General features: G+C 36.5%; 2 protein-coding genes and 1 pseudogene across 5 annotated transcripts; all 3 read left to right on the top strand.

The window, feature by feature from the left end:
• The first annotated feature begins 3,402 nt into the window (after nt 1-3,402).
• LOC122045039 (probable fatty acyl-CoA reductase 4) lies at nt 3,403-5,706 on the top strand. Its single transcript, XM_042605091.1, has 10 exons — nt 3,403-3,490; nt 3,620-3,723; nt 3,808-4,010; nt 4,094-4,194; nt 4,306-4,513; nt 4,587-4,748; nt 4,834-4,915; nt 4,984-5,241; nt 5,344-5,474; nt 5,568-5,706. The coding sequence occupies exons 1-10, from the start codon at nt 3,403-3,405 to the stop codon at nt 5,704-5,706; spliced, it is 1,476 nt and encodes a 491-aa protein (XP_042461025.1).
• A 3,142-nt stretch (nt 5,707-8,848) lies between these two features.
• LOC121991622 (putative lipoate-protein ligase A) lies at nt 8,849-17,471 on the top strand. Of its 4 annotated transcripts, XM_042545614.1 has the most exons (8): nt 8,849-9,233; nt 9,322-9,412; nt 11,023-11,099; nt 11,824-12,002; nt 12,161-12,399; nt 12,910-13,058; nt 13,278-13,493; nt 15,923-16,056. In XM_042545614.1, the coding sequence occupies exons 4-8, from the start codon at nt 11,824-11,826 to the stop codon at nt 15,935-15,937; spliced, it is 798 nt and encodes a 265-aa protein (XP_042401548.1). In that variant the 5' UTR covers nt 8,849-9,233; nt 9,322-9,412; nt 11,023-11,099; the 3' UTR covers nt 15,938-16,056. The 4 variants fall into 4 exon arrangements, with proteins under 4 accessions (XP_042401548.1, XP_042401552.1, XP_042401559.1 ...); XM_042545618.1 differs by lacking the exons at nt 11,023-11,099; nt 15,923-16,056 and adding an exon at nt 17,357-17,471; XM_042545625.1 differs by lacking the exons at nt 11,023-11,099; nt 15,923-16,056 and adding an exon at nt 16,546-17,339.
• LOC121991646 lies at nt 15,923-27,337 on the top strand (annotated as a pseudogene).
• Nucleotides 27,338-27,638: the final 301 nt, after the last annotated feature.

Below are 27,638 nucleotides of genomic sequence, written 5' to 3'. Positions count from 1 at the left end.
GTTCCTTATAAATTATAAATAATAACTCACGACCAAGATGGATAGGAATAAACCATTGGAACGGTTGTAGTGTAATTTGGTTTAGTTTGTCTTGGATATAAAATTACACTAGTACATTATGTGTATATTGAGCAGGACCATTTGAGGTTGTTCGATTTATACTGACTGCATAAAAGAACAGAACCTCTATTATTATGGATATGCGTACTCTTAATCCTGATATAATAACAAACACATATATATTTATTTCTTTAACTTATCAATGAGTGAGATTTATTCGTTAAATCAATAGGTCCGATAAGTTGGAAAATAGTACCATTTATATAGTGTGTTGTTGATTATAAAAGGAAACTGTGTCCTATTTATTTAGGTTGATGATGTCCCCTTGAGGAGCTCATAAGAATTATCATGTAAACCCTGCAGGTGGACTTAGTCCGACATGATAATAAAGTTGAATGGTACTACTCTTGGAGTCTGACATGTTAATTAACGGATATACAATATCTTAAACACAGGGAGATTAACACACTCATGATAATTAGGAGCTCATATTGTAATATGAGATTGGTGTGGTAGTTCAATAATGACCCTTTAGTGGTATGGGTTATTATTGATGAACTTGAGTTGAGTATTCGGGTAGAACACAGGAAGCTCAAGTCCATCAAGAGGCCAAAACCAATTCCTCCTCTCGGTCCCTGTTGTAGTCTCTGTATATATAAAGTCTCACAGCCACCCAAGTCCTGCTTCTACCCAAGCAAGGGGTCAGCCAAGCCTTGCTTGTTGCCAAAGCATAGGGTCGGCCAAGCCTTACTTGGTGCCCAAGATAAGGGTCGTCCAAGCCTTGCTTGGTGCCCAAGCAAGGGGTCGACCACAATAGGAATAAAAGGGAGTTTTTATTTAAAACAGAATTTTGTTAAAATTTATCCTTTTATAGCTATTTACAATGGTTTAAAAGAGATATTTTAATTTTAAAATCTTTCCTTTTTTGTAACTATCCACAATAGTAATAAAAGGGAAATTTTATTTAGAACAGGATTTTGTTAAAATTTTTCCTTTTTAGCAGCCAACAAAGATTATAAAAGAAGAAAGTGTGGTGCCCAAAAACTAACCTAAGAATCCTCTTCTATTCTCTTGTGGTCGGCGCTCTTCCTCTCTTATTTTCCCCTTGCTTCTTTCCCTAGGGTCAGCGGCATCTTTCCCTTCCTCTTCATTAGGGTCGGCGCCCCTTTCGAGAAGAGTTTACTTTGTGACCGGTTGCTTGGAGGAGAAGAAGAAGAGAAGGAGGCATCCTATTCTAGCATCTCTTGGTGGCCGAAAGATTGGAAACAAGAAGGAGTTGGGTGGTTTTGTCTTGGTAGATCGTCGCTCACACGACGTTCAAGAGGAGGAGAGGAATACAGCAGAAGATCAAGAGGTCTTAGCATACGAGGAAAGGTACAATTAATTCTTATTCCGCAACGCAATTAGTTTGTTTTTCTTCGTATGGATCCTGAACACCAACACAAGAGGTCAGCGATCTTGTGCTTCGATCAAGGTGCGCTTTGATCAATCAAGAATTTGTTTGATTGATCAAACACATGTCTGATTGAGCATGTGGGTTGCAAGGAAAGGTTCTATGCTCGTATAAATTTTTATACAAGGGATTTACACAGAATGAAATTCCCAGCGCCAACACGGACCACCTTCGCACAGGGCGCCTCGCCAAGGCGCCTCAGCTAGACCAGACCGATCCGGGTGCCCCAGGCACTTGGACCAAAGTCAACTTCCAGTTGACTTTTCATCTGAGTCTTTCGCTCCAGCTCTGCTCGCTGAGGTGATTTCGAACATCTAAAATAGGGCTCACCCGAACCCATTTTCCGGTCTTCTCGAGCAATCTTCCACTCCGGCTTCTCATCCCTTGGAAACGCCATGCGCCTCCTTCTCGTCCACCAGCATACTCTTTCGCAACGTCTCATCCCTCAGAAGCACTGAGTCCGTCGACTCTCTCCCATGTCGTTTTTCTCGCTAGCTATGTTTTTCACTCGACTTCTTGCACTTCTTAATTTCTACACAATTAGACACAATGTATCAAAATAATAACAGGATCTAACTTAACTTAGTTGATCACATCAAAATCTCCACGGGATACTTACATAAAGTACCTATAAAACTTAAAAGAAAATTTTATAAAATAGTAGTTAGACATGCTATACGAGAATGGATAAAATAAGAAATGAGTGGTATTGACATATACTTAGATGACCAATAAATGTTTCAGTTAGACAATGTAAAATAATGATAAATATACATATCAAACGAGAATGAGGAAGATAAAAAGAGACTTAGTTAGTAATAATAAAATAAAATAAAATAAAATTTATTTAAATATAGACGATATAAAAATAATAGGAGATATAGCTCAATGGTATAAAAGGATCCCGCCTAGTAGGATAAGATTTGTTTTTTTTTTATTGTATTGTTATTATTGTTGTTTGTTATACTGTATCAATATTCGATTCGACGAGCATAAGCGAACGAGTTGATGTGCAAAATTGATATTGAGTATGCGATTTGAGTATTTTAAAAGTAATTACCTACAAATCAATTTGGATAATATGAAACTTAAATTGCTACCTGGTTTAGTAATTTGTCATTTATTTTTCAATTTGCTTAATTTAAAAGAATGCTAGCTACCAGGATTAAATTATTAATCTTTTAAACGATAAAATAGTTTTTAAATCGAATATAGGATGCAAAAAATAATCTCTATTTAATTGTTAAAATGACAATTTTATTAGGCTTAGGTTCTTTTTCCACTAATTGCTTTTAACTTTTTTAAAAATTTACTCCACTGAAATCAATCTTTTTTTTAAAAAAAATAATAAATATCTGAATAAGTTTTTCTTTTCCTGAAACATATTTTAACTCCCCTAGTCCTTCCTTCTGCTTTTTACAGTAATTAAATATCTTTTAATTTTTAAAGAATTTTAAAATAGTCAAAAAGAAAAAAACTCTCAATTTTAAAATTAATGATAACTATTTAATATCATTTAAATAACGGTAATAGCGTCATACTGTTAGCATTTGGCGTGAAAAATACAAAAGATTATAATTTTAATTAATGATCATGGCCCATTTTAAAAAAAAAAAAAAACTGTATTTTAACTTAACATGTGCTCGTGGCCTTCAAGTTCAACCCGCCGTCCCCTCTTTCGTCTCCCAAAATCTTAAGGCACTTCCCTTAGTGAGAGTGTCACCCCCTTTTTTTCCTGAGCTGTCCCTCTTTTCATTAAATTTATTTATTTATATTTACAGCAACTTTGCTGGCCTATATATACATGGCACTACGACTACCACCTCCCTTCAACACTTTATAATTAAACCTTCAAAAACAAAAAAAAAACAAAAAAAAAAGTGTGTGAGATGGAGAGCAGCAGAGAGAAAAGCATCGTGGAATTTTTCAAGGCGAAGACCATTCTCGTCACTGGATCGACTGGGTTTCTGTTCAAAAGTATGTATTTTTATATTAATTTCTAATGTAGTTGAAATTAATATATAAAAAGAAGGAAAAAACAAGCAAACAGCTAAAGAATTAAATTAACTTTCTCTTTCTTTGTTTTTTTGATCACGAATCAATTAGTATTTGTGGAGAAGTTGCTGAGGGTTCTGGCAGACGTGAAGAGGGTCTTCCTCCTCATCAGAGCTGCCGACGCTGCATCAGCCATGCAACGCCTTGAACATGAGGTACGTACGTATACGTATACGATTTATCTTAATATACATATCGACATGAGATATATATATATCCTCGATCGGTGCAATTTTCAGATTTTAGGCAAGGAATTATTCAAGGCCCTGAAAGAGAAATATGGAGACGGATTCCAGTCATTTGCGAGGAGCAAATTGTGGCCTGTGGCTGGAGACATTGCTCATGAGAATTTAGGAATTCAAGATTCTAATCTTGTAAATAAATTGTTCAAGGAAGTGCAAATTATTGTCAATGTTGCTGCCACCACCAACTTTTGTGAGAGGTAATTAATTAATTAATTTAATATATATTTTTTGATAATGGCTATCAATATTAATCAACCAACTTTAATTAATATATATGCAGATATGATGTTTCTTTGAACATAAACGTGCTTGGAGCTAAGCACGTGCTGCAGTTTGCAAAACAATGTGTGAAACTCGAAATGTTTCTTCATGTTTCAACTGGTATATATATATAATATATATTTTTACTTATTCTTACGTTTTCTTTTGTGCATATATCTAAAATTAATAATAATTAATGCATTATATTATCTATTTATTTCTCCTCCCCAGCTTACGTATCTGGTACTGAGCGCAGTGGACTCATACCAGAGAAGAGATTGTCAATGGGTGAAACTCTCAGATCAGGATCAAACTCTTGTTATTTGGACATTGAAGCTGAGATAGATTTGGTAGAGAAGAAGAAAGTGGAGCTGCAAGCTGATCATAATCTCACTCCACTAGCCCAAAAACTCGCCATGAAAGAGTTGGGCATGCAAAGGTTAATTTAATTAATAAAACTATATGTATAATATTTCTGAATAACTAATTAACTGACTATAAAACTAATTAAGAGCAAGGTTTTTTGGGTGGCCCAACACTTACGTTTTCACCAAGGCAATGGGTGAGATGGTGCTAGGGCACTCGCGGGGAAACTTGCCTCTGGTCATCGTGAGACCAAGTATCATAACGAGCATCCTCAGAGATCCATTGCCTGGTTGGATAGAAGGCATAAGGTCGTCAAATCAATACAACTCAGTTATTAATCTGCATGAGTCATGTGTGCATTAATTAAATTGTTGGCGATCGATCGATGTGCAGGACAACTGACATCTTCATGATGGCTTATGCAGACAGGAAGCTCCAAAGTTTTCCAGGAGACCCTCAGATGACTGTAGATTTGGTACTGATCAGTTTAATTACATATACATGCATTAATTAATTAATTAATTAATTAAATTGACCATGCAGATACCAGGAGACATGGTGGTGAATGCTATGATGGCTACCACGGTGGCTCACTCAAAGCAGCAGTCTGAGTTCATCTACCATGTTGGCTCCTCCACAAGAAACCCTATTACTTATGATTCTCTGCTGCAGTGTTGGTTCGATTATTTCTCCATGAATCCCCGTACAGGGAAGGATGGAACCCCCCTGAAGATCACTAGAAAGATGACTCTGAGCATTAGAACCACCTTCTTAATTATGGTATACAAGTTCTTATTACAGGTACTGATTATATATATATATATATATATATGCATCTCAAATAGTCTTAATTATGATTAGATTATTCTATATATCCCCGGAGTAATTATATCTGTGTTTTAGGTACTTCACCTTATTCATTTTATAACTTGTGGGTTTATATTTGGGCGTCTATACGATGATCTAAACCGCAAGTATAAGTATTTGAAGCTTCTTATCGATCTTTTTGAGCCATACGCTTTCTTCAAAGGCCGGTATGCTTTGTTTTCATCGATCGACAATAAATATATATATATATATATATGATTCGTTTACATGCATGCATGATCTTGTTTTGGTGTAATTAGGTTTGATGATGCCAACTTGGAAAAATTAAGGGCGATGATGGGAAAGGAGGAGATGTTATTTGACATGGACTCCAAGCACATCGAGTGGAACTCTTATCTCCACGACATTCATATTCCGGGCATTCTCAAATACGAATGAATGCAAAATTTATAAATCTTAATTATGAAATATATATTTGTATGTGCATGCATGTACGGTACATACATGCATTAATGTTTTAGCTTTGTAATGCATACTATGATATATATTTTAATAAAAATAATAAACCTCGTGGGAGAAATCAGAAATGGTGTTTGTTTTTTTCTTCTGTACGCTGAGTCAACGATGGATAAGTGTCTGCCTGGCCCACTGGTTCATCAAATGGAATGTCAGGTTGAAAACGGCGGTGGGAAAGTAAATATATAAATATTAAACCAAGTATGGTCCGGTGCTGCGTCATCATCAACCACTTGAAAATTCAGTTCCGGTTTGGACCCCGCATTAATTGGTTTATATAGATGTTTTCATAATTTGAACAATAACTAAAGATGACTTTGAAGATTAATTTTCTTATCTCACATGGTAAAGAAATACACGTTTCTTGTCTTCATTGCTTTCATAGTTTTCTTCTTACTTGATCACGTAGAGCTTTTAAGACTAGAAAATGTATCTACAAAATGAATGTCTCTCAGCCTTTATTGCATATTGATATGGCTGATAAGGGAGGGACTCAAAAGGAAAGGATGAGAAAGGTTAAGGTCATATAGCGGTCAAAAATCAAGATGATGTGGCAGTCAATAGTCAAGGTGATTTGGCAGTCAATAGTCAAGGTGATTTGGCAGTCAATAGTCAAGCTGACTGAGCAGTCAAAGTCAAGCATATGAGATAGTCAGAGGCCAGACAGACTTGTTGATCAAGGGGGCAAAACAGTAGAAAGACGAAGGGAGACGACAGGCGGAACACAGGGCACAGGTCGGGATCGGCAGAGCTGTTTAGAGATAGCTCGATCTACATGCCTGCGATTCGAATGCCAGGAAGTACAAATCACAGGTCGGGATCGACAAAGCTGTTTAAAGACAGCTCGATCTACAGGCCTGCGATTCGAAAGCCAGGAAGTACAAATCACATGTCGGGATCGGCAGAGCTGTTTAGAGACAGCTCGATCTACAGGCTTGCGATTCGAAGGCCAGGAAGTACAAATCATAGGTCGGGATCGGCAGAGCTGTTTAGAGACAGCTCGATCTACAGGCCTGCGATTCGAAGGCCAGGAAGTACAAATCACAGGTCGGGAGGCCTGTGATTCGAAGGTCAGGAAGTACAAATCACAGGTCAGGATCGGCAGAGCTGTTTAGAGACAGCTCGATCTACAGGCCTACGATTCGAAGGCCAGGAAATACAAAGCGCAGGGTACAGGTCGGGATCGGCAGAGCTGTTTAGAGACAGCCCGACTCGCAGGTGACGCTTAGAGGTCGGATCTGATCGGAGGATGCGAGGCAGACGCAGACCACAATAGATCGGATGAGCTAAGTCATGCGGGAGTCGGAGAAGCACACATTTGTCTGTCAAGGGGTAATTATTACATATCAGCGATATGTGCGAAGGCGGAGGTTTCTAAGCGAAAAGATGCCCTCATAACCAATAGCAGCCTGACAGATGTCCTTCATTACAAGACAAAACTCATGTGTAAAGGCTGAGGTCCCTAAACGAGAAGATACTTTCACAACCAATGGCAGCACGACAGGTGTCCGGGACTACACGACAAAGCCCAGCGTCTAACGCTTTCTGACATGATTGCAAGTTCTAGAAGCGAGGCGGGGGCATAAAAAGAGGAGGATTCTTCGTACGCGGGTACGCTCTCTCGTCACTTTTTTTCACAACTTTTCATTTTCAGTCAGTTTTTTCTTTCTCTTTGCATTTTCTGGGGAAAAAGTACCTGACTTTAGCGTCGGAGGGCCTGACCCGGGGACTTTTTCCCTGGGGTTCTGGTCTCTAACGTGAGGAGGGGGGATCGTCTGAGTGTGTGCAGGGTCCTGCAGCATCGTCAGCAGCCTGTGGGAGCCGGATCGCCCACGACTTTCCGTCAACAACCAGGGCGTCGCGACTAGCCTTCGTCCGACTCAGCTTCCGGACGGGATCACATATTTTGCCACAGACGTAAGATATATGGTGATATGTTTTTTACTTGATATACTTAGAACATTTTGACAAGAATTGGTGAACTGGCCATGGATGAATAACTCGGTAGCTTTTTTGCTCGATGCCTTGAGTTAACGATTGTCTTCATTTTATAGGTTACTTTATACTCTTTTCCCTTGGTTCTTCCTCCTTGTATCATATTGGAACCCACAATTTTCTCTCTATTCATCACTAGGGTTGTAAATGAGTCAAACGTTCGTGAACAAATTTGATATTCGACTTGGTAGGAACTTATTTATGTTCATTCAATATATATAAGATTAATTAAACAAACAATTTTGAACAACTCATTAAGCTAAATAAACAAACTTGAACACATATATATTCATCTCGTTAACATTCTTGAATAACGTTCGCGAACAATGTTCACAAATCATATTCATTAATAAAACTCTTTTCAATATGCTAAATAAACAATAAAATAGAATAAAATAAATAAATTTAAATTATCAAACTTAATAACCAATCAAAAAACTAAAAGGTTCAAACAATCAAACAAGCTTGAATTGAGAGTTTGGTAACATCTAAACGAACCAAGCTCAAGCAAACTTCAAACAAACTCAAGTTCATAAAAAATAAACCAAGCCAAGTTTGAACACTCATTTCAAAAGCTTAGTTCATTTTAAGCTCGACTCGGCTCGATTTGGTTACCTTATCAAATAAATTTGAACACCCCAAATCTCAGTTCGACTCGAATTGTTTACAGCCCTATTGATCACCATTTATATACTAATCAATATTATAACCCATGCTTAACTAATCCTTCTAAAATTAATTTAAGTTAATAACCGAATAAATCCTTCTAGCAATTAACGTATTTGAATTGTTTTTTGCAATCTTTTATTTGTTTATATTCTAAATTATGAGTCAGTAAAACCGAAAGTGAATATATGGTTTAATAATTTTAAAATTAACCTTAGCGATTTGATATTTTTGAAAACTTACTTGCGTTGTTTAGTAAAAGCTGAAACTTCAATTTGAAATCAAATCACTCTTAAAAGGACGTATATACGAAATTTAAGAAATAGAGGAGTGTTTATGTAAACACGCTGAGTTTTTTTATTTTGTTAAAAAGCCCTCCAAAAAGAGTTATTTATGTATCCCGGAACAAGATCGTGTTTCCGCCCCTTTCTCGCATCGCCCGACTCACAAATCGCTGTCGCGCACCGGCACGACCGAGTTGGCTCGTCCTTTCTCGGCACCGGACGGCGCCGGTATCTCCAATATTCATCCATCGCCTCCCTCGCCTCTCAGCATCTCCTATCTCCAACCGTTCATCTCTGCCTCTCCCCTCTACCTCTCAGCCCGCACTCTTCCTCTCAGGCAGCCCTCCTCCGTTCCTCCCTACTCTTCCGAAGCAGGAACGTTTTCCATCATTTTCTAACAGAGTCACAGCCACTCCTATATTTTGATACAGAAGAGCAGCAATCTGTTTCCCTTCTCGCGTGGAGCAGCTGCAATTATCGACCCTTTTAGCGTATGCGATCAGTGTGAGTTTTCTATACTTGTCGTAGTTTAGAATTTCTATGTGCCGTAATGGTTAAAATCATTGTTTTTGACGGCCTTCATCTTGAGCAGTCCCCAGGTGATCGAATATTGAATTGCATTGGCAAGGAGAGTTCCACAAGGACTTATTTTGCAATTTATTTTTGGATAAATCGCAGTGGGGGTAAGTTCTTTTCCCCTCTCTCAAATAGGGAGGACTCGCAAGAAAGGGTATCGTGGATAGGCATACCTAATATTGTGGGAAGTTCCAACAGTATCTTATTTACTTGCGTACTTGTAATTGTTCGTATGCTCTTTATGGACTTTGTTTTTGTTGATCATGAGCATATATCAGTTGTCACTTAATTATCTGGGATTTAAAGCATGTTGCTATCTGTTGTTATATTTATGCAGTATCTGGAATGTATTATGCAGTTTTTTTTTTTTTTTTTGCGCTATTAGTTGTTATAGATTGTCAATTACCTTATATTAAGGTATCGTAAACCTGGGTCATATCTAATAACTGAATGATTGTTCTTTTCATGGATGTGGAATATACAGGATGTTGATTGTATTGCAGACAGGGTCTTCTGCCCATTAGGTTGATCTCTGGACCATTTAGTAATTATATTGGTTTTTTAACATTAGCGAAATGTGATTTGATTGCATAGCACACTTGGGCTACCATTGGTAGTTTTGCGAGGGTTGGATTACACCTTTTGCCTCAGTATTGCAGAATGGGAGGGAGCAGGGATTCATGTTCATTGAATAGGTCCAAATATGCTCATGGGTTGGTATCTGGTGGATTGCAGTGGATTCATGTTCATTGAAGTTAGGGGAGGATTATTTTACTTTCTTGCAGACAGAATTATTTATGTTGTGGTTCACGGTATATTTTATTATTTGATGTTTACCTTATCATCATACTACATATTGCTTCACCTACTCAGTCTTCCTTACTGACTTTTAGATTAAGGTGGGTTAAGATCTGACTATTGCAAGATGGAAAGCTCTAAGGATATCATGTAGATTATTTCAAGAAATTTAGGTTTTATTTTTTTTTGGTATCTTTTAGGAGAACCAAGGAATTCCTCGAATCTCACAGAAGTTCTAAACACCCTCTTTTCATGATCTTCAAGTGGCAAGAGAAGTGAAGTCAACAAAGAAAATTAAGTAGGCACAAAGTGAAATGAATAAGTAAGGTGGAACCCTAAATAATAAATTAAATACACGGGTGTGCCTTTTTCTTAGATACAAATAACATCCAACTAATTGCATATGTGTGCAGAATCATAAATTCAGATTCACTACTTGATTTATGACTAATCAATTCTGTTTAAAATATTTAATCAAACATTAATTAATTGTTTGATGTATTTAACTTAATTATAAACTTAATAAAACCTATTCTATAAACCCTAATCTCCTCATGCAATTTACCAACTAAAGAGTTTGAGATTGATTTCTCTGCCTTCTACCAGTGTCTCACACAAGATAGATCATGTCATCTTCTACCTCCTCTTCTCTACCGCCACTGATAATATGATGATCCTTGATCCCCCTGCTCCATTATTTTGCTTGGAGATTTATTTTTGCTTTCTGAGTTTTAGATTGGGCTGATGTTTGCACTAAAACAACTAATTTTTCAAATTTCTTCCAATTCCTTCCCTTATTGATCAATTTCCAATGATTTCATTGTATTTTTTTTTTCATTTAATCTTTGTTTTGTATGATGTCTGAGAAATCAGATCGGTGCTTGATTTTCGATTCTAAATTTCAATTCTTTTGCTCTAGAGACAAGCCTCACTACTGGTCGGTGCGTTCTTGTGCCATTTATTCAGTAACCATCTCTTTCAACAGTTTAACTCTAGGTATTCCATGCTCTTTTTTTGCTATATATTAGCTATAATCTACTATCTATAAACAACTAGGTTTAGCTTGAATAGACTGAAATGCCATTGAATGAATGCTCTCCTCTTGGGGAAACAATAATGTTTGGTTTGTCTAAGAATCTATCACTAATGAATGACAGAAAGGTAGATGAAAACTAGTTGACCTTTTAGGTCATAGAAGCTGTCCATGCTTGATTTTCCATTCTAAATTTTAACTCTTTTGCTCTAGAGACAAGCCTCACTATTTGTTGGTGTGCTCTTGTGCCATTTCCTGAGTAAGCACCCCTTTCAAAAGTTTAACTTTAGGGATTCGGTGCTCTTTCTTTGGCTATATATAACCTAAAACTTGATTGTCGATGATGCCTTGAAACACTCTAGTTTGTGATTCAAATTTTTGAGGAAGTGGCGATTGTGATATAAAAGGTTATGGGTTTAATATCTACATCAGTAATTAAATTATGGTGATGCCATCTTTGATAATTAAGAAGCATATGGCGATGCTATATTCCTTATTCTGTAATCTTTTTCCAACCAAATTGTTGTGCATCAATCTTGTTTATATTTCAGTATTATTTTGATCACCAGAATTTTTTCTATTTTTTCAGCAGAAGCAATTTAAAAAAAAAAACTATGTAAGTCAAAAGATCTAATTCAACTGTTTTTATAGTTAGAAAATAAAATACTTTTCTGTTTTATGTGATAGATGGCTTTACCTCAAGCTATAAAAGCTGGACTTCCCTGCATGAATCTTCTTAGAATGACAGCTGTGCCAATATTAGAGCAACTATATTTGGAGGAAAGACTGCTCAGAAGCTCAGCAGAGAATTGGTGTATCATTAATCATGGGACAAGTCTTCCCACCATAGTCATGGGTATATCAGGGTATGTATTTATAGTTGTTATGTTTCTTATTTCGCCAGCAAATCTCCCTTTGACATGGTTATAATTGTTTATATCTTTCTCCTTGCATGATTTGGACATTCAAGGATTGTTCATCCGTTATTAATAAGACTGACAATCAGTATAAAACTATAACATAGGAGGCCTTCAGAACTTGTTGAACTAAAGCCTGTGCTTCGTGATCAAATCCCTGTGATCAGAAGATTTTCTGGTGGAGGCACGGTTATCATAGACAATGGCACACTTTTTGTCTCTTTGATTTGCAACAAGAATGCTATTCCGGGGCTGCAACCTTATCCTCACCCGATTATGTCCTGGACTGGGCAGTTGTATGGTCAGGTGCTTTGTGAGTTTGGTGATTTCCATCTTCGTGAAAATGGTATGTAGAAAGAATTTCAACTAATATTGTGAAGGTTGTTTGTTACTTGTCTTTATGTTTTGTTGAATGCTTCAATCATTCAGCTGGGGTTATACTTATACCCTTCTACACAGCATGACCCACCCATAAAATTGGTTCCCATTTCACATCTTCTGTGTTTATATCAGATATCCTTGAGACCTACAATTACTCAGGCCTTATTCATGTCTGAATATAGAACCAGATGGAGTCCTAGAATTCACTAATAACGATCGTTGTGCAATCTTCCATCTTATGATATGGATATTTTGCCATTTCTAGTCTCCATCACACCGAGTATGATGCTCGTACTGTGCAAATACCTTCCAACCGTTGCTAAATAATCATCTCAGCCATTTGTCTAAGAAGTTCCTTATATATATATTATAATCTTAGTAATTTTCTATTTGAAGTTTTGCATGAACTCTTTTTTATTTCTATATTAAATATTTGTGCTGAAGGTATTCTGAATGAACTTTATTAAATTTTCAGATTATGCATTTAATAGTCATAAATTCGGTGGAAATGCTCAGTCCATAATTAAAGATCGATGGATCCATCACACATCATTTCTTTGGGATTATGATGCCAGGAACATGGAATATCTTAAACTACCCAGCCGAGCTCCCAAATACAGATCGGTACAACTCTTTGGAAGTTAATATATTTAGGAAATGTGATACTTTTGTAATTGCCTCCGAGTTAATTTTATGCAGTTATGTAATTCTTATTTGGAAACTAAAATTGAATTTCTTGTCAAAAAATTTTCTTCCCAGTGATGTTTGTTGGTTGATCTAGAAAAAAATATACTATATATCTCAATGTGTAAATATCCTAATACTTTGCCAATTTTTTTTCAGGCACGATCTCATGTAGAGTTCTTATGCCGAATGAAAGATTATGTGCCATCAAGAACATCTTTTATCGAAGGCACCATCAAGTCTCTTGGAGGCCACTTCTCGATTAGACCGTTTGATCTGGATGAACTTGGTAGCCTTTCTAGTTCTTTGTCTGGTTCCACCAAACTGCTGACGAGGCAAGAATTGGAGGAAGCATGCACATCTCAATGTGTAGCCGTAAGATAGTTTTGTGTTGTTATCAGAACTAGATATTCTTCATTCAACACTATTACTACATTCATTCAGCACTATTACTACATGAAGAATGATTATTAAATTTTTAGAATAAATTATTCAAAATCGTGAGGATTTTATTTGTTATATGCCATGTAATAGTTAGCAACTGTAGCTCCACCTGTTTTTTCCCCTTGATAAGCCGATCAAGCAATATATTGGCTGTTTTAACTCCGAGACTCTGATGATGGTTGACATTACTTGGATATTAATATAGTTGTCATTGTTGATCCAGATTACGTGTTTTTTATATTGGTGAGTTCATAGACAATAACGTCAATTATCATCAGTCTAATTAAAATCTATACATGTTTGAGAATATAATTTTTTTCTATTATATATTTTTTTATTTTTAATATAGTTTTTAAAATATAGAAAATAAAAATGAGTAAATAAACTAAGCAATTGAAAAAAAATGTGCTTCCCTCAAGTTTTTCATCCTCGAGTGAGATTTAACTCAATTTTCTATATGTTTTCCTTTTGCCATGAAAATCTCATCATGATAGCATGGCGATTTCTACAAAGAGTAACAAGCATTAAAGGGTTCATCGGGTGTTCCTTAGCAAAATCATTCCAATGCCTAAGTCAGTCAATGTTTCGATAATAGAAGAAAAAAATTAAATGTGAAAGGTAGAGTTCGATAGCCTTTTTTCCATATACTTGACTTTTATAAATATGAGACCTCCCTAAAGATCATGAGAAAGATAATGGGAGAGTGGAGAGGGATCATGAGTGAGTGGGGATCATTGCCCCAGTGTTTATCAAGTCCTAGACATGCCACCTGGGCTTATGTTGACCGGGTCCTGCTACGTGGGCCATGTCATCTTTCCCGCATCACAAATATCCCCTCAAGTCTAGTCAAAAGAGGTTGTAGTCCGACTGGCTAGACAATTATCATGTCAACAGATGTTAGGGGCCACATGGTTGAGGCACCATGGTCTAAAGTAGTTAGCCACCGAAGTAGAGTGCCTCAGGCAAAGTTGAAAGAAAAGTTATAATTTCTATTCAGAAAGTACTATACATGCACTCGAACCTGGTGGTAAGATGATAAGTCGACATGGAGAAGTGTTGATGGACGTCACTGTCTATGGCAGAGGTATATAGATAAGTAGATGGATGCCTATGTTCCAGTAAGGGGAAATATCTCGATCTACAACTATAAACTCGATCTCATGACTTGTGTACCGGTGGAGTCGGAGAGATAATAATAAGCTCGATCTCATGATTCTCGAGTCAGGAGAGGATAGTAAGCTCGATGCCACGACTCCCCAATACCCATAGAGTCAGAGAGAGAATAGCTTGATCTGCGACTATGTCCAACTCAGGAGAGAATAGTAAACTCGATTCATGACTATGTCTGAGTCGAGAGAATAGTAAACTCAATCTCATAACTCCCAAGTGCCAGTGAAGTTGGAGAGAGAATAACTCGATCCGCTACTATGTCCGGGTCGGAAGAGAATAGTAAGCTTGATCTCATGACTCCCAAGCACTCGTGGAATCGGAGAGAGAATAGCTAGATCCGCGAATATATCTGAGCTAGGAGAGATTAGTAAGCTCGATCCACGACTATGTCCGAGTCGAGACATCTGGCAGGAAGACCTTGTGGAGTCAAGTGGTTCTACAAATGGCAAGTTTGGTAAGCAACTGGAGAGGAGTGATCTAGTGAGGACGAGTCCTAGTTAGATAGTAGACGTCGGTCCAACTTAGATCCATCTTGGAAATCTAAGTTGAGACCAAGACTAGATCCTAGTCTTGGTTAGACAGGATCTAATTCACAATTCATACCTTTGTTCTTCTATTCTTTTGTAGGGACATATTGTGTTTAAACTAACATTTCCAAGAAATTTCATTGGAGGCAGCTCAGATGATTAGAGGCGCCTCAGGTGAAGGAGGGCACTCCTAGTGGAGACGTCTCTGATTGCTGGAGGTGTCTCTGATTACTGGAGGCGTCCCGAAGGTGATAAGCATGAAGGATGAGCTTCGAGGCATTGGAGGTGCCTTAAATTCATTGGAGGCAGCTTGAAGAGGATAAAGATTGAAGTTTCAAATCAAATCAGCATGTATGGAGGCGCCTCGGATGAACTGAGACACCCCCAATGCCCTATAAAAGAAGTCTTCGGCCACAACTCTCATCACCGATTTTGATACAAGATTCTACTCAATTTTGTTGTGCTTTTATCTTGCAACTACTGTGTTGCACTGAATTTACACCTGAGAAAACTTATGCAGCAAGAACAACACCAACATTGAGCTTCAATTCAAACTATGATTCTTGTCGATAAAATAGTGTTTTTGGTTTTTATTATACTTGCATAAGAAAGTATAGTGTGTTAAACTTTCTTCAATCTTGTATCTGACCTCTCTACCTGAAGGTTCTTTGGGAGTGAATTCAGTAGATTACCCAATCAAAATGGTCCAAGGGATTGTGAGTCTTAGAGTAGTAGTCGTTGGACAACTATGGACAACTACAATGAATCTAGTCGCATCATTGATGGAAATTTTGATGGTATGTTTGAACTCCTATTTTCATTAATCTCTTTTGGCTTTCATATCCTCTTTCTTTCTTGTCCTTGTTATATTGTTTCCTCAGTTCTTTTAGCATGGACAATGGAACTGATACAAATTCCTATCTAATTCATTTTTATTTCTCTTTTATTCAACTTTCATGTTTTGGTAGCTCAAAAAGATTCTTACTTGCCTGGTTAGTTGTATTTTGCTGACAGATTGCCTTTCATTTACATGTGTTTATAATTTCGATGATAGAAGAAAAACTGCTGTTCACTATCGTTTGGCAGATTTTTTTGAATCTAGTATTAACAGATTTTATTAGAATGGACAATTTCAGAGCTTTTTTTAAATAATACTGCATTATATTTTGAATAGGGAATTTCAATTCTTACATCTTTGAATATGCTTTTAATTTTGACTGATTCACATCTTGGTTCCTGTCTTTCCTCCTTTTCCTGTTCCTTTATTTAAAAAATATTTCATGCAGAATATATAGGCTAACAACAATGTGCATGAAGACAGACAAGTGCTGATTGGTCCCCCAGATCACATCCGTACAAGGATACACTTAGATGCAATGGACACTTGTGGTTCTTGTACTTGGATTTTGAAGATGCTTAGTTACCACAAATGTTCTCAGATGCCACCCCTTAATGCATAAAAATGCTTTTAAATGACCAATTTTACCACAACTAATATCTACACATTTGGCTCTAAGATATTTTTGTCATTTGTTGTTTGTTCTTGTAGTTGCATCATAATGATCTGATATTGCTTATTCTTGAACTTGCCACTTGTTTCTTCATTGGTTGCTCTTTCTTGTATGTTCATGATTAGAAACTAGGCTTATTTGATTTTGTACATGTAAATCTTTTTGTTTGTAACCTCAAACTTCATTTTATGAAGTTTGAATAATACCTGTTGCTTTGAAGGCTTAAAATCTTGTTCTAAGCTGGAGTTTTGGTTCCTTGACGGAACAAGACATGTTGGCTGAGTCTGGTGCTAGTGTCAGTGCTAGTGGGTGTGTAGATCATCAACCCTAGGTGCAGGAGGAAGAGGAGTTATGGTCTCTGTATGCTTTGCATCTTGGAGAGTTCCCTATGGGTCGTCAGCTTCTTCACATGAAGCCACACATCGTTGCGAGAATAGAGGAAGTGTCATTGTATCATAGTGTTCTAGGTTCGAGATGATGGGTGGAACAAGATGTTTTGCCTATGTAGGCAGAATGATATCTTAACTGATGGTTATTGTAACATCACCTTATGCTGGAAACTTCTAATTCATGCATTTTCTTCCAGATCCACGGTTAACAGATTATGACACTTTGCTAGAAAATATTCGCGGACTAAAAGAAGGGAAGTCTGTTCAGGTGCCAATATATGATTTCAAGTCAAGTAATCGCATTGGATACAGGTAATAATTAACAGTGGTTTTATTATATATATGTGTAATTAGTAGGTAGCGGTGCAGAGTGCACTAGAACTTCCAGTTATTCTTCATAGGATAGATTCATCATCCTTGTTTTCTTCTTGGCAGCACTGTCGACGGCCCTAGCTCTAGGATTGTTTTTTCTTGAAGGGATTTATGCTTTAAGTGAGAAGTTGCGTCCTCTACTTGATCTGCGTGTTTCTGTGACTGGTGGGGTACATTTTGACCTTGTTAAAAGGGTTTTGCGGGACATACAGCGTGCTGGACAAGAACCTGAAGAGATTATTCATCAAATTTCAGAAACAGTTTTCTACTTTATCTTTTCTCCTTGAGAAAACTTCTTTATGCTTCTGCTAACTACACTTTAAATTAACTGACATTAGTAAGTTCATTTACTTGAATCTCCTGAGCCCTGACCATTTATACTGACTTCTCTATATTACACAGGTTTATCCAATGTACAAAGCGTTCATTGAACCAGACTTGCAAACAGCACATATAAATTCTCCAACAAGTTCAATCCATTTACAGGCTTCCAGAATCCAACCTACATTCTAAAGGTTAGTCTTTGGATTTTTTTGGCATATATGGTTGCTAATGTTTAGAGGCATGGTATTTGCAAACTGTTTATATTGATGTCTTCAGCTAATTTCGCATGAAGCTTAAACTTGTTTCTAATATTGCAGTCACCAAGGAATGTACCAGTGGGTCAAATCAAGTCTGTTCTTTCCCAAGAACACAAAGAAAGCACAGAAGAAACCTATGATATATACTTATTGCCACCAGGTGAAGACCTGGAAGCATGCCAGTCTTATTTAAGAATGAGAAACAGGGATGGAAAGTATAATCTCATGTTTGAGGTATGCTATCCTGAATAATTCCTGTGCAATTTTTATTTAATGTGACTTATGGTTTATGGATGAGGATCATGTAAATTTGTCATATTTCTTGAAACATGTTTGATGTAAAGAAAATTCTGTTTTCTTGATTGGCATTGTATGCATATTTCCTGATTTTGCTGACTCATAAATTTGAGTTATTTGTCACAAATATCCAATGGGATGAAGTTGTGAGCTTTTGTTAAATGCATTGTCTATCTTCAGCAATATTTATTTCAAGGATTTTCTGTATTCACATGCCTAGTCGTATACTTCTTTTGCATATCTTCTTTTGCTTGTATATAGTTAGTGTGTATTCATATGCCACTGTGACCACTGGCTATTTGTGAATTCCAGGAATGGGCAACTTATAATCCCTTCATCATATCACCCGGAAGTACTTTTGAAGTTAGTGTGCATCTTCTTGGTGGGTTAATGGGGCTAGGCTATACCATTGCAGCTATTCTGAAGAGAAGTAGTCACATGTTTTATGATGACAAGGTGGTTATGAAAATTGATTGGTTAAAGCAACTTAATCACCATTACATTCAGGTAACTGGAATGCATATGTAAACGTTAATTTTTATCTGGAGTGGCTTGAACATTCTTGTATTATGTGTTGATTTGAATTTTGTATATTGGAAGATACTTCAACATAGTTCCAAGTCCTTCCACGTTTAATTAAAAGGAAGATACTACTGATAGACTTTGGGTTTAATTATGAATTGTTGTTCAGTTAAGTTAACTTTAGATCCAAAAGGGTTACTTCTTTATTGAAGAGTAGGCATATTTATATATACAAACTAGAATTTATCTTAGGAAACTATTATTAGGCTAATTGAAATTTTTTGTCTAATTGACCTCTCTCTCTCTCTCTCTCTCTCTCTCTCTCTCTCTCTATATATATATATATATATATATATATATATATATATATATATATTAATTACCTAATATATAGATATAATATGGTAACAAATAGTATACACATATATGGTAACTATTATATATAGTATTTCCCCTCAAGTTGGAGTATAGATATTAATCATACCCAACTTGTTATAATAATAATTAACCCGAGCCCCACTTAAAGCTTTTGTGAAGATGCCCTCGAATTGTTCTTCAATCTTCACATATCTTGTAGAAATCATTTTTTGTTAAATTTTCTCACAAACGAAGTGACAATCAATTTCAATGTGCTTAGTTCACTCATGAAACACATGATTCGTTGCAATACGAAGAGCAGCTTGGTTATCACATCATAATTTTGCTGGTACTGAAATTTTAAGTTCTATTTCAGTCAAGAGTTGATATATCCACATTATCTCACACAATTTGTGTCATAGCCTTGTATTCTAACTCTGGATTGGATTGTGACATAACGTTTTGCTTCTTACTCTTCCATGAGACTAATTTTTTTCCAACAAAGATAAGTAGATCTTTTATCCATTTTGGAACCTGCTAATTTGCATTCGAAAAACATTCAATATGAGTGTACCCATGACTTTTATATACGATACCTCGTCCAGGTGCTCCTTTTAAATAACATAAAATTTGTTTTAACATTGCCCAATGATGAACGGTTGGAGATGATATAAACTGCAACACTAACCGAATATGCAATATCTGGACGAGTTACAGTAAGATAATTCAACTTCCTAACCAACCTTTGATATCTCTCAGGATGTTCAAATAGTTTCCCATCTCCTGTGAGATGCATGTTCTGAGTCATTGGAGCACTACAAGGCTTTGCCCCCAATTTTCCTATCTCATTAATGAGTTGATAACATATTTTCTCTAAGATAGGAATATACCTTTTTTACACCTCATAACCTCAACACCCCAAGTCTTTCGTATGAAATTGAGTATGATTGAAAGATTTAAGATATGAGATTCTCATAGCTTCCAGTGATAACAATATCATCCACATACACAACTAATAGAATGATACCAGCTACTGACTGCTTATAGTCAGACTTACTCTTCATCGTACCAAATTTTTCAACAACCCGACTAAATTTTTCAAACCAAGCACGAGGACTTGTTTCAAACCATACAAAGATTTCTGAAGACGACAAACTTGCCCCGACTCTCGAACAAATGTCAATTTTGCGACAAGAGAAAAAGTATCAAAAGAATCCACACCATAGGTCTGAGCATAGCTTTTAGTGACAAGACGTGCTTTAATCTGGTAATTGACTCATTCGGATTGACTTTAACTGCAAATATCCATTTGCAACTAATAGCCCGTTTCTTTGAAGGTAGATCAACCAAATCCCAAGTGTCATTGTCATCTAAAGCATTTATCTCCTCTATTATTACATCTTTCCAACCAGGATGAGATATGGTCTCATGGATATTTTTAGGAATAAAGACAGAATCAAGTGAAGCAATAAAAGAACAAGAGGAAGACGATAAGTCGTTATAAGAAACAAAAGAAGTAGGATATACATTGATGTTTACCTTTGTGTAATGCAATAGGAAGACCATCACTTTGGACTGGATCTGAATCTGATAACAAAGTAGTAGGTGCAGGACATGAATCAGGAGATTGACGCCCGGAATAAACTTGAATAATAGGTGGCTTGATAGGAGTCGGTTCAGTGTAGAGGACGTGACAGAATACACCAACAAATCTTCCTCCTCCTTTCGATAAATTGGAGTAGGTGACGATGGGAAATAAGGTGTGACTTCCATGAAGATAACATCAATTGAGATAAGATATTTGTTAATACCAGGGTAATAACACTTATAACCTTTCCGAAGAGTGAAGACGAAAATAACCAAGGAAGATACACTTCAGAGACTTGGGATCTAATTTAGTAACATGCGGACGAATATCTCAAATAAAATAAGTGCTATTAAATATCCTAGGTTTAACAGGAAACAATGACTTCGTAAGGGATCTCACCATGAAGAATTGTGGATGGCATGTGGTTAATGAGAAAACATGCTGTAGAAATTGCATCGGCCTAAAAAATTTTTGGGAACATTTATTTTGAATAAAAGGGTCCGTGCAGTCTCAAGAAGATGTTTGCTTTTACGTTTAGCCACACCATTTTGGGATGGAGTATCAACAAGAGGTTTCATAAAGCATGCCATTCTGATTCTTATAAGATTGGAATAAACCTGATGTATATTCCTTGGCATTATCACTTTGCAAAGTACGGATGGACGTATTGAACTGAGTTTTAATCTCCACGCAAAAGGTACAAAACAGAGAAAATAACTTAGAGCGATTGTTCATTAAATATAACCAAGTTACACGAGAATAATCATCTACAAAAGTAACAAAATACCTAAAATCGGATTTAGACAAAATAGGACAAGGTTTCCAAATATCATAATGAACTAATTCAAAAGGAATAGTAGCACGTTTATTTACTCTAGGACTTGAACTAAGACGGTGATGTTTTGCAAACTGACATAACTCACAATTTAAGACAAAGCTTTTTGAGCAAAGGGAGAGATGGATGTGCCAACTTACAATGATCCTTGAAAGGAGAAGTGACACTTGAGCAAGCAGAAGAATTTGGGAGCAGTGTGTTAAGAATGTAGAGGCCTCCAGACTCATGTCCTTTACCAATAATCTTTTTCGTTAAAAGATCCTGAAATAAACAATGATTAGAAAAAAATGTGATGCAACAATTAAGATTACGAGTTAGTTGACTAACATACAACAAATTAAATGATAAACTATGTAAATGTAAGATAGGAGAGTAGGATTGATAGTGCCAGACCCACAAACACAAGACGGAGATCCATCAGCTAACGTAACAGTAGGAGTGTTAGTTTTGGACTAAAAAATAGAAAATAAACTAGAATTACCTATCATATGATCTGTGACACCATAATCAATGACCCATTTGGAGGATAAAGAAAGAAGACATACGTTTTGTTTACCTGAATCAACAATAGCAGTGACAGAGGGAGATGAAGATTTGAGTAATTCTTGATATTTTGTAAACTTGGCAAATTCATCCGCAGAGATAATAACTGATTTATTAGAGGCATCATTAGTGGATGCAATATGGACCAAGTATTTTTGCTTATTTTTATGCTGAAGTTTTCTACATTCAAACTTCGTATGACCTGGCTTATGACAGTAGTTGCATATAATACCGCTGGGATTTAGCGTTCGAGTATCAAAGTCCTGTGAGTGACCTCCTTTGTTTCCACTGCGACCAGTTGATCTTCCAGACACATAACTATTATTGTGACTCATCAAAGCACTACTAAGCCGAATGGGTGCAATATTTATTGTATGGAGAATACGACTAAATACATTTTGTAAAGAAGAGACCTCAAAGCTAGAGAGAACTTGAGACTTAACAACTCAAATTTAGGAGATGGACCAGGAAGGAAGCTCATGATAGCCATCTACTCTCGTTGGCATTGTTGAACCTTCACATCAGGGATAAAGGGCAACAACATATTAAGCGCCTCATGAAATAATTAATTAGAGGCTGATCTTGTTTTTCCATACGGTAAATTGCTTTGCAAACTTCATACATGCGGGAGAGATTCCCTTTTCCAGAGTATAGAAATTCCAAGTAATTCATTAGTTCTTTAACAAATTCACAGTGATTGATTAAATCAATTACCTATTAATACAATTCCGAATCTGAAGGAACAAATGTGCATCCTCTTAAGTCATGTATGCTTCGAATCATCTTGATGTGGATCATCAGTCAAATGAACATCTTTGTTAATACTTCATAGATAAAGACGAATAATTTTACTCCAATTCAAATAGTTTGAACCATTTGGCTTATATTCTATGATCTTAGACCACAGGCACCACATCCGTTATAATAGAAGCCTTATTTTCTGTCATAAGACTTTATCTCAAAGAAAGTCAAATAAAAGAAGAATTTGAGATGGTCACCAGGATAAGGCTGATGCAGTCGCTGCTGTGTCGTGGAAGGAGAGCCGACACCTGGTGAGGCGATGAACAGCACAGGCACAGTCGCTGCTCGGTGATGTGGGTGCTTCCAGCTGCTTGCGAGAGAGAGATCGAGGAAGGACCAACAAAACAGAGCCCAAAGAGAGTCAAAGGAGGTCGATCAAGGAGCGAGGAAAAAAAACAGAAGACTTTCTTTCCTCTGTTCCTGCGAGTAAGAGAGCAGGCTGCAGGCACCTCAACAATTCTGGATCTGCTCGATCTGGCAGCAAAAGAAAATCAGGATGCAGCGGCTGCTCTGAGAGGAGAGCAGCAAGCGAAGGCTTCTCTGTTTTCTGCCAAAGGAAGTTGCAGCAGCTACTGTTGCTTGGAGAGGAAGCAGCAAGGAAGACTTCTTGGGCTGGAGGCAGCAGTGTGAGGCAGCAATCACCATCGTCGGAGGCAACAACAAATCTAAGCAAGAGGAGGACATGGCGGGAAGGGCCGTCCAGGAGGATTGCAGAACCCAGATCTTGAAGGAAATTGAAAGAGAAGGGGACAGAACGACCTTCACGCGGCTTCGGTGCTGAGGCAATCGTCTTTGTAAAGAAACGAGGAAGGAGGGGAGGTGTTGGCTGTCACGTTCAGGCCGCCAGGCTTCTACTTCGTGCAGCGGTGGAGGCGGACGCGAGGGAGTTTGTGTTGACGAAGAGGCAGTGAGAGCCATGAGGGAGAGGAAACACGCGGACAGGAAAAGGGAAAAAAAAAACCGTAATTTCGAATTTACTGCTCTGATACCATGTTAACTTTAGATCCAAAAGGGTTACTTTTTTATTGAAGAGTAGGCATATTTATATATACAAACTAGAATTTATCTTAGGAAACTATTATTAGGCTGATTGACAACTTTGTCTAATTGACCTATATATATATATATATTACCAAATATATAGATATAATATGGTAACAAATAGTATATACATAACTATTATATATAATAAGTTACGCTGTAATGAATTCTACAATATGTTCTAATTGGACTTGGTCATTTAGTCACTTTTTGCTATCTAGTAGTCGTTTAGTCATCATGTATGATGAAATAACTTATCCAATTAGCTACTAAAGTCAAAAGAATAGTCTTCTGTATATTAGCATATGGACTACAGAAGATTCTTTTGTAGCTAATTGGATAAGTTATTTCATCATACATGATGACTAAACGACTTCAGTTTCTACATAGATAGAAACTGTATCTTACAGATGGCTTTTTCATGGTTATGCACAATGTAGTTATGGAAATTATTCTTAGTGATTTCTAATTTAGGATATTTTGAAATACTTTTGGTATTTCGAAATAGTATTCTTATAGTATTCTTTCTACATTTTCATTGACATTCACTAGTCCCTACTGAGGATGCAGGACTGTTTTCATACATCTTGATTCTTATTTCCTATGATGGTTTTGTTCCTAATATCAATACTTGTGAAACTTAAAGTTATATGACAGCGTATTCACTATGACTTGGACCTCATGGTGCATTCAAAATGATCTAGAGCTTGTCCAAGTAGACTCTTCTCTATAACTAATTACTTGGTGATATATTACTATCCTATAGCCTTCCACAGTTGAACTCAATGAAGCATCACTTGAAAGACTGATGAATTCGATATTACAATTGACATTGGTTAAGCATAAGGAATTCATGAACTCTAGTTTTCATGCACATAATGTAATCTCCCATTTAAAGGTAATCATCAAAGATGAGAGTTTGGAGTAAGGCTCTGACATCTTTATGTTCTCTGAGCTAGAAAGAAATTTTGTTCTATGCTTTTTTTGGCTGTCATTTCTTCTGCACAACTGTGAAGAATTGTATACACGCGTCACCTGAGGAAAGAATTTAGTGGTCTGTAAATTTCAGCTGTTTGCTATGTTTCTTGATTCTTCATAACTTCTTTGATCATGTGCATTTTTGAGGAAGAGGAAAGGTGTTTGTTTTTTCTGTTTCTGTATTATAATTATAAAGATGTTGTGATTCATTATTCTTATGTACTTTCTATTTTTCTGGCTCAAAGTCCTTTTTGTTGATCATAAATTAATAGTAGTTGTTATTATGAGAAAGGTGCAAGGAAAAGAGCAACTGTATGTTAGGCATATTGCAGAGCAATTGGGTCTGGAAGGTGCGTTCATTGCACGTACTTACATCGAACAGATTCAACTGGAAAAGCTTGTAAATTAATAGTAGTTGTTATTATGAGAAAGGTGCAAGGAAAAGAGCAACTGTATGTTAGGCATATTGCAGAGCAATTGGGTCTGGAAGGTGCGTTCATTGCACGTACTTACATCGAACAGATTCAACTGGAAAAGCTTGTGAATGAAGTGATGGTATGGATTCTCTACAACAACTCTTATTGCACCTAGTTCCAAAACATTTGTCTTTATTTCTTCCAATTGTTTTTGCATAATTTATATTTTTAACTGCAGCCATTGCCAGATGATTTGAGGACAAAGCTCAGCATAGACGATGATATGGTCTCTAGTCCCAGAGAAGCACTCTTGTGGGCGTTTGCTCATAAGGTTGCCATGAGAAATAATTTTCATAAAAGGTTTGTTTCTGTATATTAGCAATAGTGGTACTTTTGTTCTTATTCAGAATCACTAAATAAACATCGGTTACTTGGCCAATACACCATGCTACCATCTATTGTAGATGATCACATTTTACAATCCCTAATAAAGATTCTTGGGTATTGTTTTTTTCTTGCATTTTCTACTCCTATTTGATCTAGCTTGTTTTTATGGGTACATCAATTGATGATTTGTCGGCGGATCTGACTTAATGCTTGTTGCTATTTTAAGGTACAACTATTTTGAAACAAATCTTCTGTCTATTTCCTCAGCGGAATATCTCATTCCTTCTCTACACAAAGGGAGAAAAATATTGCCAAACTCAGACTTGATGTCAACCAGAAAAGGTTCGAGAGAACCTCCTGAATCACCGGCAATCAGTCGGGTTAGCTGCCACAACAACAATATGCTCATTTGGTAGAAAACTAGAAACTGGGAAATAAATCACAATTTTGTTTGCATGCCTATATTTTATGTTACAGGTGGTCTAATGCAACTTTTTTTTTTTTTATACTTACCAATCCTGTATAGGAAACTGTAATCATCTATCAGAGCAGATTTCTGCTCTAAATGAAAGATTCGATGAATTTAGTTCACAAACAGATGAATACAATAAGAAGTTCAGCTCACAGAGAACTTCTATGAGCCAACAAAACTTAGCCCTCCAAGGGGAAGCCTGTAATGGCTCTGTCCCGACATCGCTGTTTGTGTCTAACTTGGGCAATGGCACCCTTCTGCCCGCTTCATCATCTTCTTCCCAACTGAATAAAGATTCTTCCCTATTGGATGAGGTACGTACCAAAATTCCATCTATTCTTTTGCTTGAAATACAACTAGTTCAAAGCTTCAGTGATGTTGAATCCTTTGCATTCCTAACAATCTTTATAAGTCGTCTAGTTTCTGCTTGCAAATCTTAGAATATTTGAAACCGCAAGTATCATCCAATGATTGTAGTCCTAAGAACTTCAGTGATGTTGATGCCTCCTTTCATTGACATTAACAAGATGCACGAGCGCTTGTCTTTGTCATCCCAGCAAGGCCTAACTGATAACAGAAGCAGATTGCTCAACTGGAATACAATAGGGATACTAGCGATGGGATCCATCGGCATTGTTCTGTTCAAAAATCTGAACAGGAATTAAAATGAAACCTTTGAAGATCCCGATAGATGACTTTAGATATATTAACGTGTTCATGATGCACAATTATGCAGGGCCTCAAGCTCAACGAGGAACACACTTGAATCGACAAAAGCTAACTCAATGAAGTTTTGAAGGAGTCATTGTGCACCTCTCTCTCTCTCTCATGTTTATTTTATTGTTGGCCTGTGTTTTTCTTTCAGGAGAGCCACAGTTAGCAGTTGTATCTTTCGGATAGTAGAACCACTGAGTATTTTATTTCTGTCTCTAGCGTGCAGATGTTATGTAAAATATATTAATTAAAATTGATTTTTTGTTAGTTTGAATTAGGCCAATTGTATATTAAGAAAAATTTATTTCGTCGAAATTTAAACCGGAGCTTTTTGAAAAATTGATAAGGTATTTTACTCAAATTAATTTTTAAAGATACGAATACTAATAAAAATTGTTGTTATTCAACATACGTACCCATGCATATAATAGAGCTTAAATCTTAAAAACAAATATAAAAGAAATGAAATTTTACAACTTTTTTTTCTTCTGGATTTGTAACCCAATACAGAATTGGAAATTTTCAATACATATATATATATATATATATTTTAAATTTATTTATTTATTTATAAA

Source organism: Zingiber officinale, chromosome 1B, assembly GCF_018446385.1.
Source record: "Zingiber officinale cultivar Zhangliang chromosome 1B, Zo_v1.1, whole genome shotgun sequence".
Classification (NCBI taxonomy): domain Eukaryota; kingdom Viridiplantae; phylum Streptophyta; class Magnoliopsida; order Zingiberales; family Zingiberaceae; genus Zingiber; species Zingiber officinale.
This window is presented reverse-complemented; position numbering and strand designations above follow the sequence as displayed.

What these genes read in the sequence shown, in the direction of transcription:
- LOC121991622 (XM_042545608.1), top strand. Translation starts at nt 11,824, where the DNA reads ATGGCTTTACCTCAAGCTATAAAAGCTGGACTTCCCTGCATGAATCTT. An exon ending in ATAGTCATGGGTATATCAGG is followed by an intron (nt 12,003 to 12,160) that starts GTATGTATTTAT and finishes ACTATAACATAG; the next exon opens with GAGGCCTTCAGAACTTGTTG. An exon ending in GAGCTCCCAAATACAGATCG is followed by an intron (nt 13,059 to 13,277) that starts GTACAACTCTTT and finishes ATTTTTTTTCAG; the next exon opens with GCACGATCTCATGTAGAGTT.
- LOC122045039 (XM_042605091.1), top strand. Translation starts at nt 3,403, where the DNA reads ATGGAGAGCAGCAGAGAGAAAAGCATCGTGGAATTTTTCAAGGCGAAG. An exon ending in TGCAACGCCTTGAACATGAG is followed by an intron (nt 3,724 to 3,807) that starts GTACGTACGTAT and finishes TGCAATTTTCAG; the next exon opens with ATTTTAGGCAAGGAATTATT. An exon ending in TACGCTTTCTTCAAAGGCCG is followed by an intron (nt 5,475 to 5,567) that starts GTATGCTTTGTT and finishes TGGTGTAATTAG; the next exon opens with GTTTGATGATGCCAACTTGG.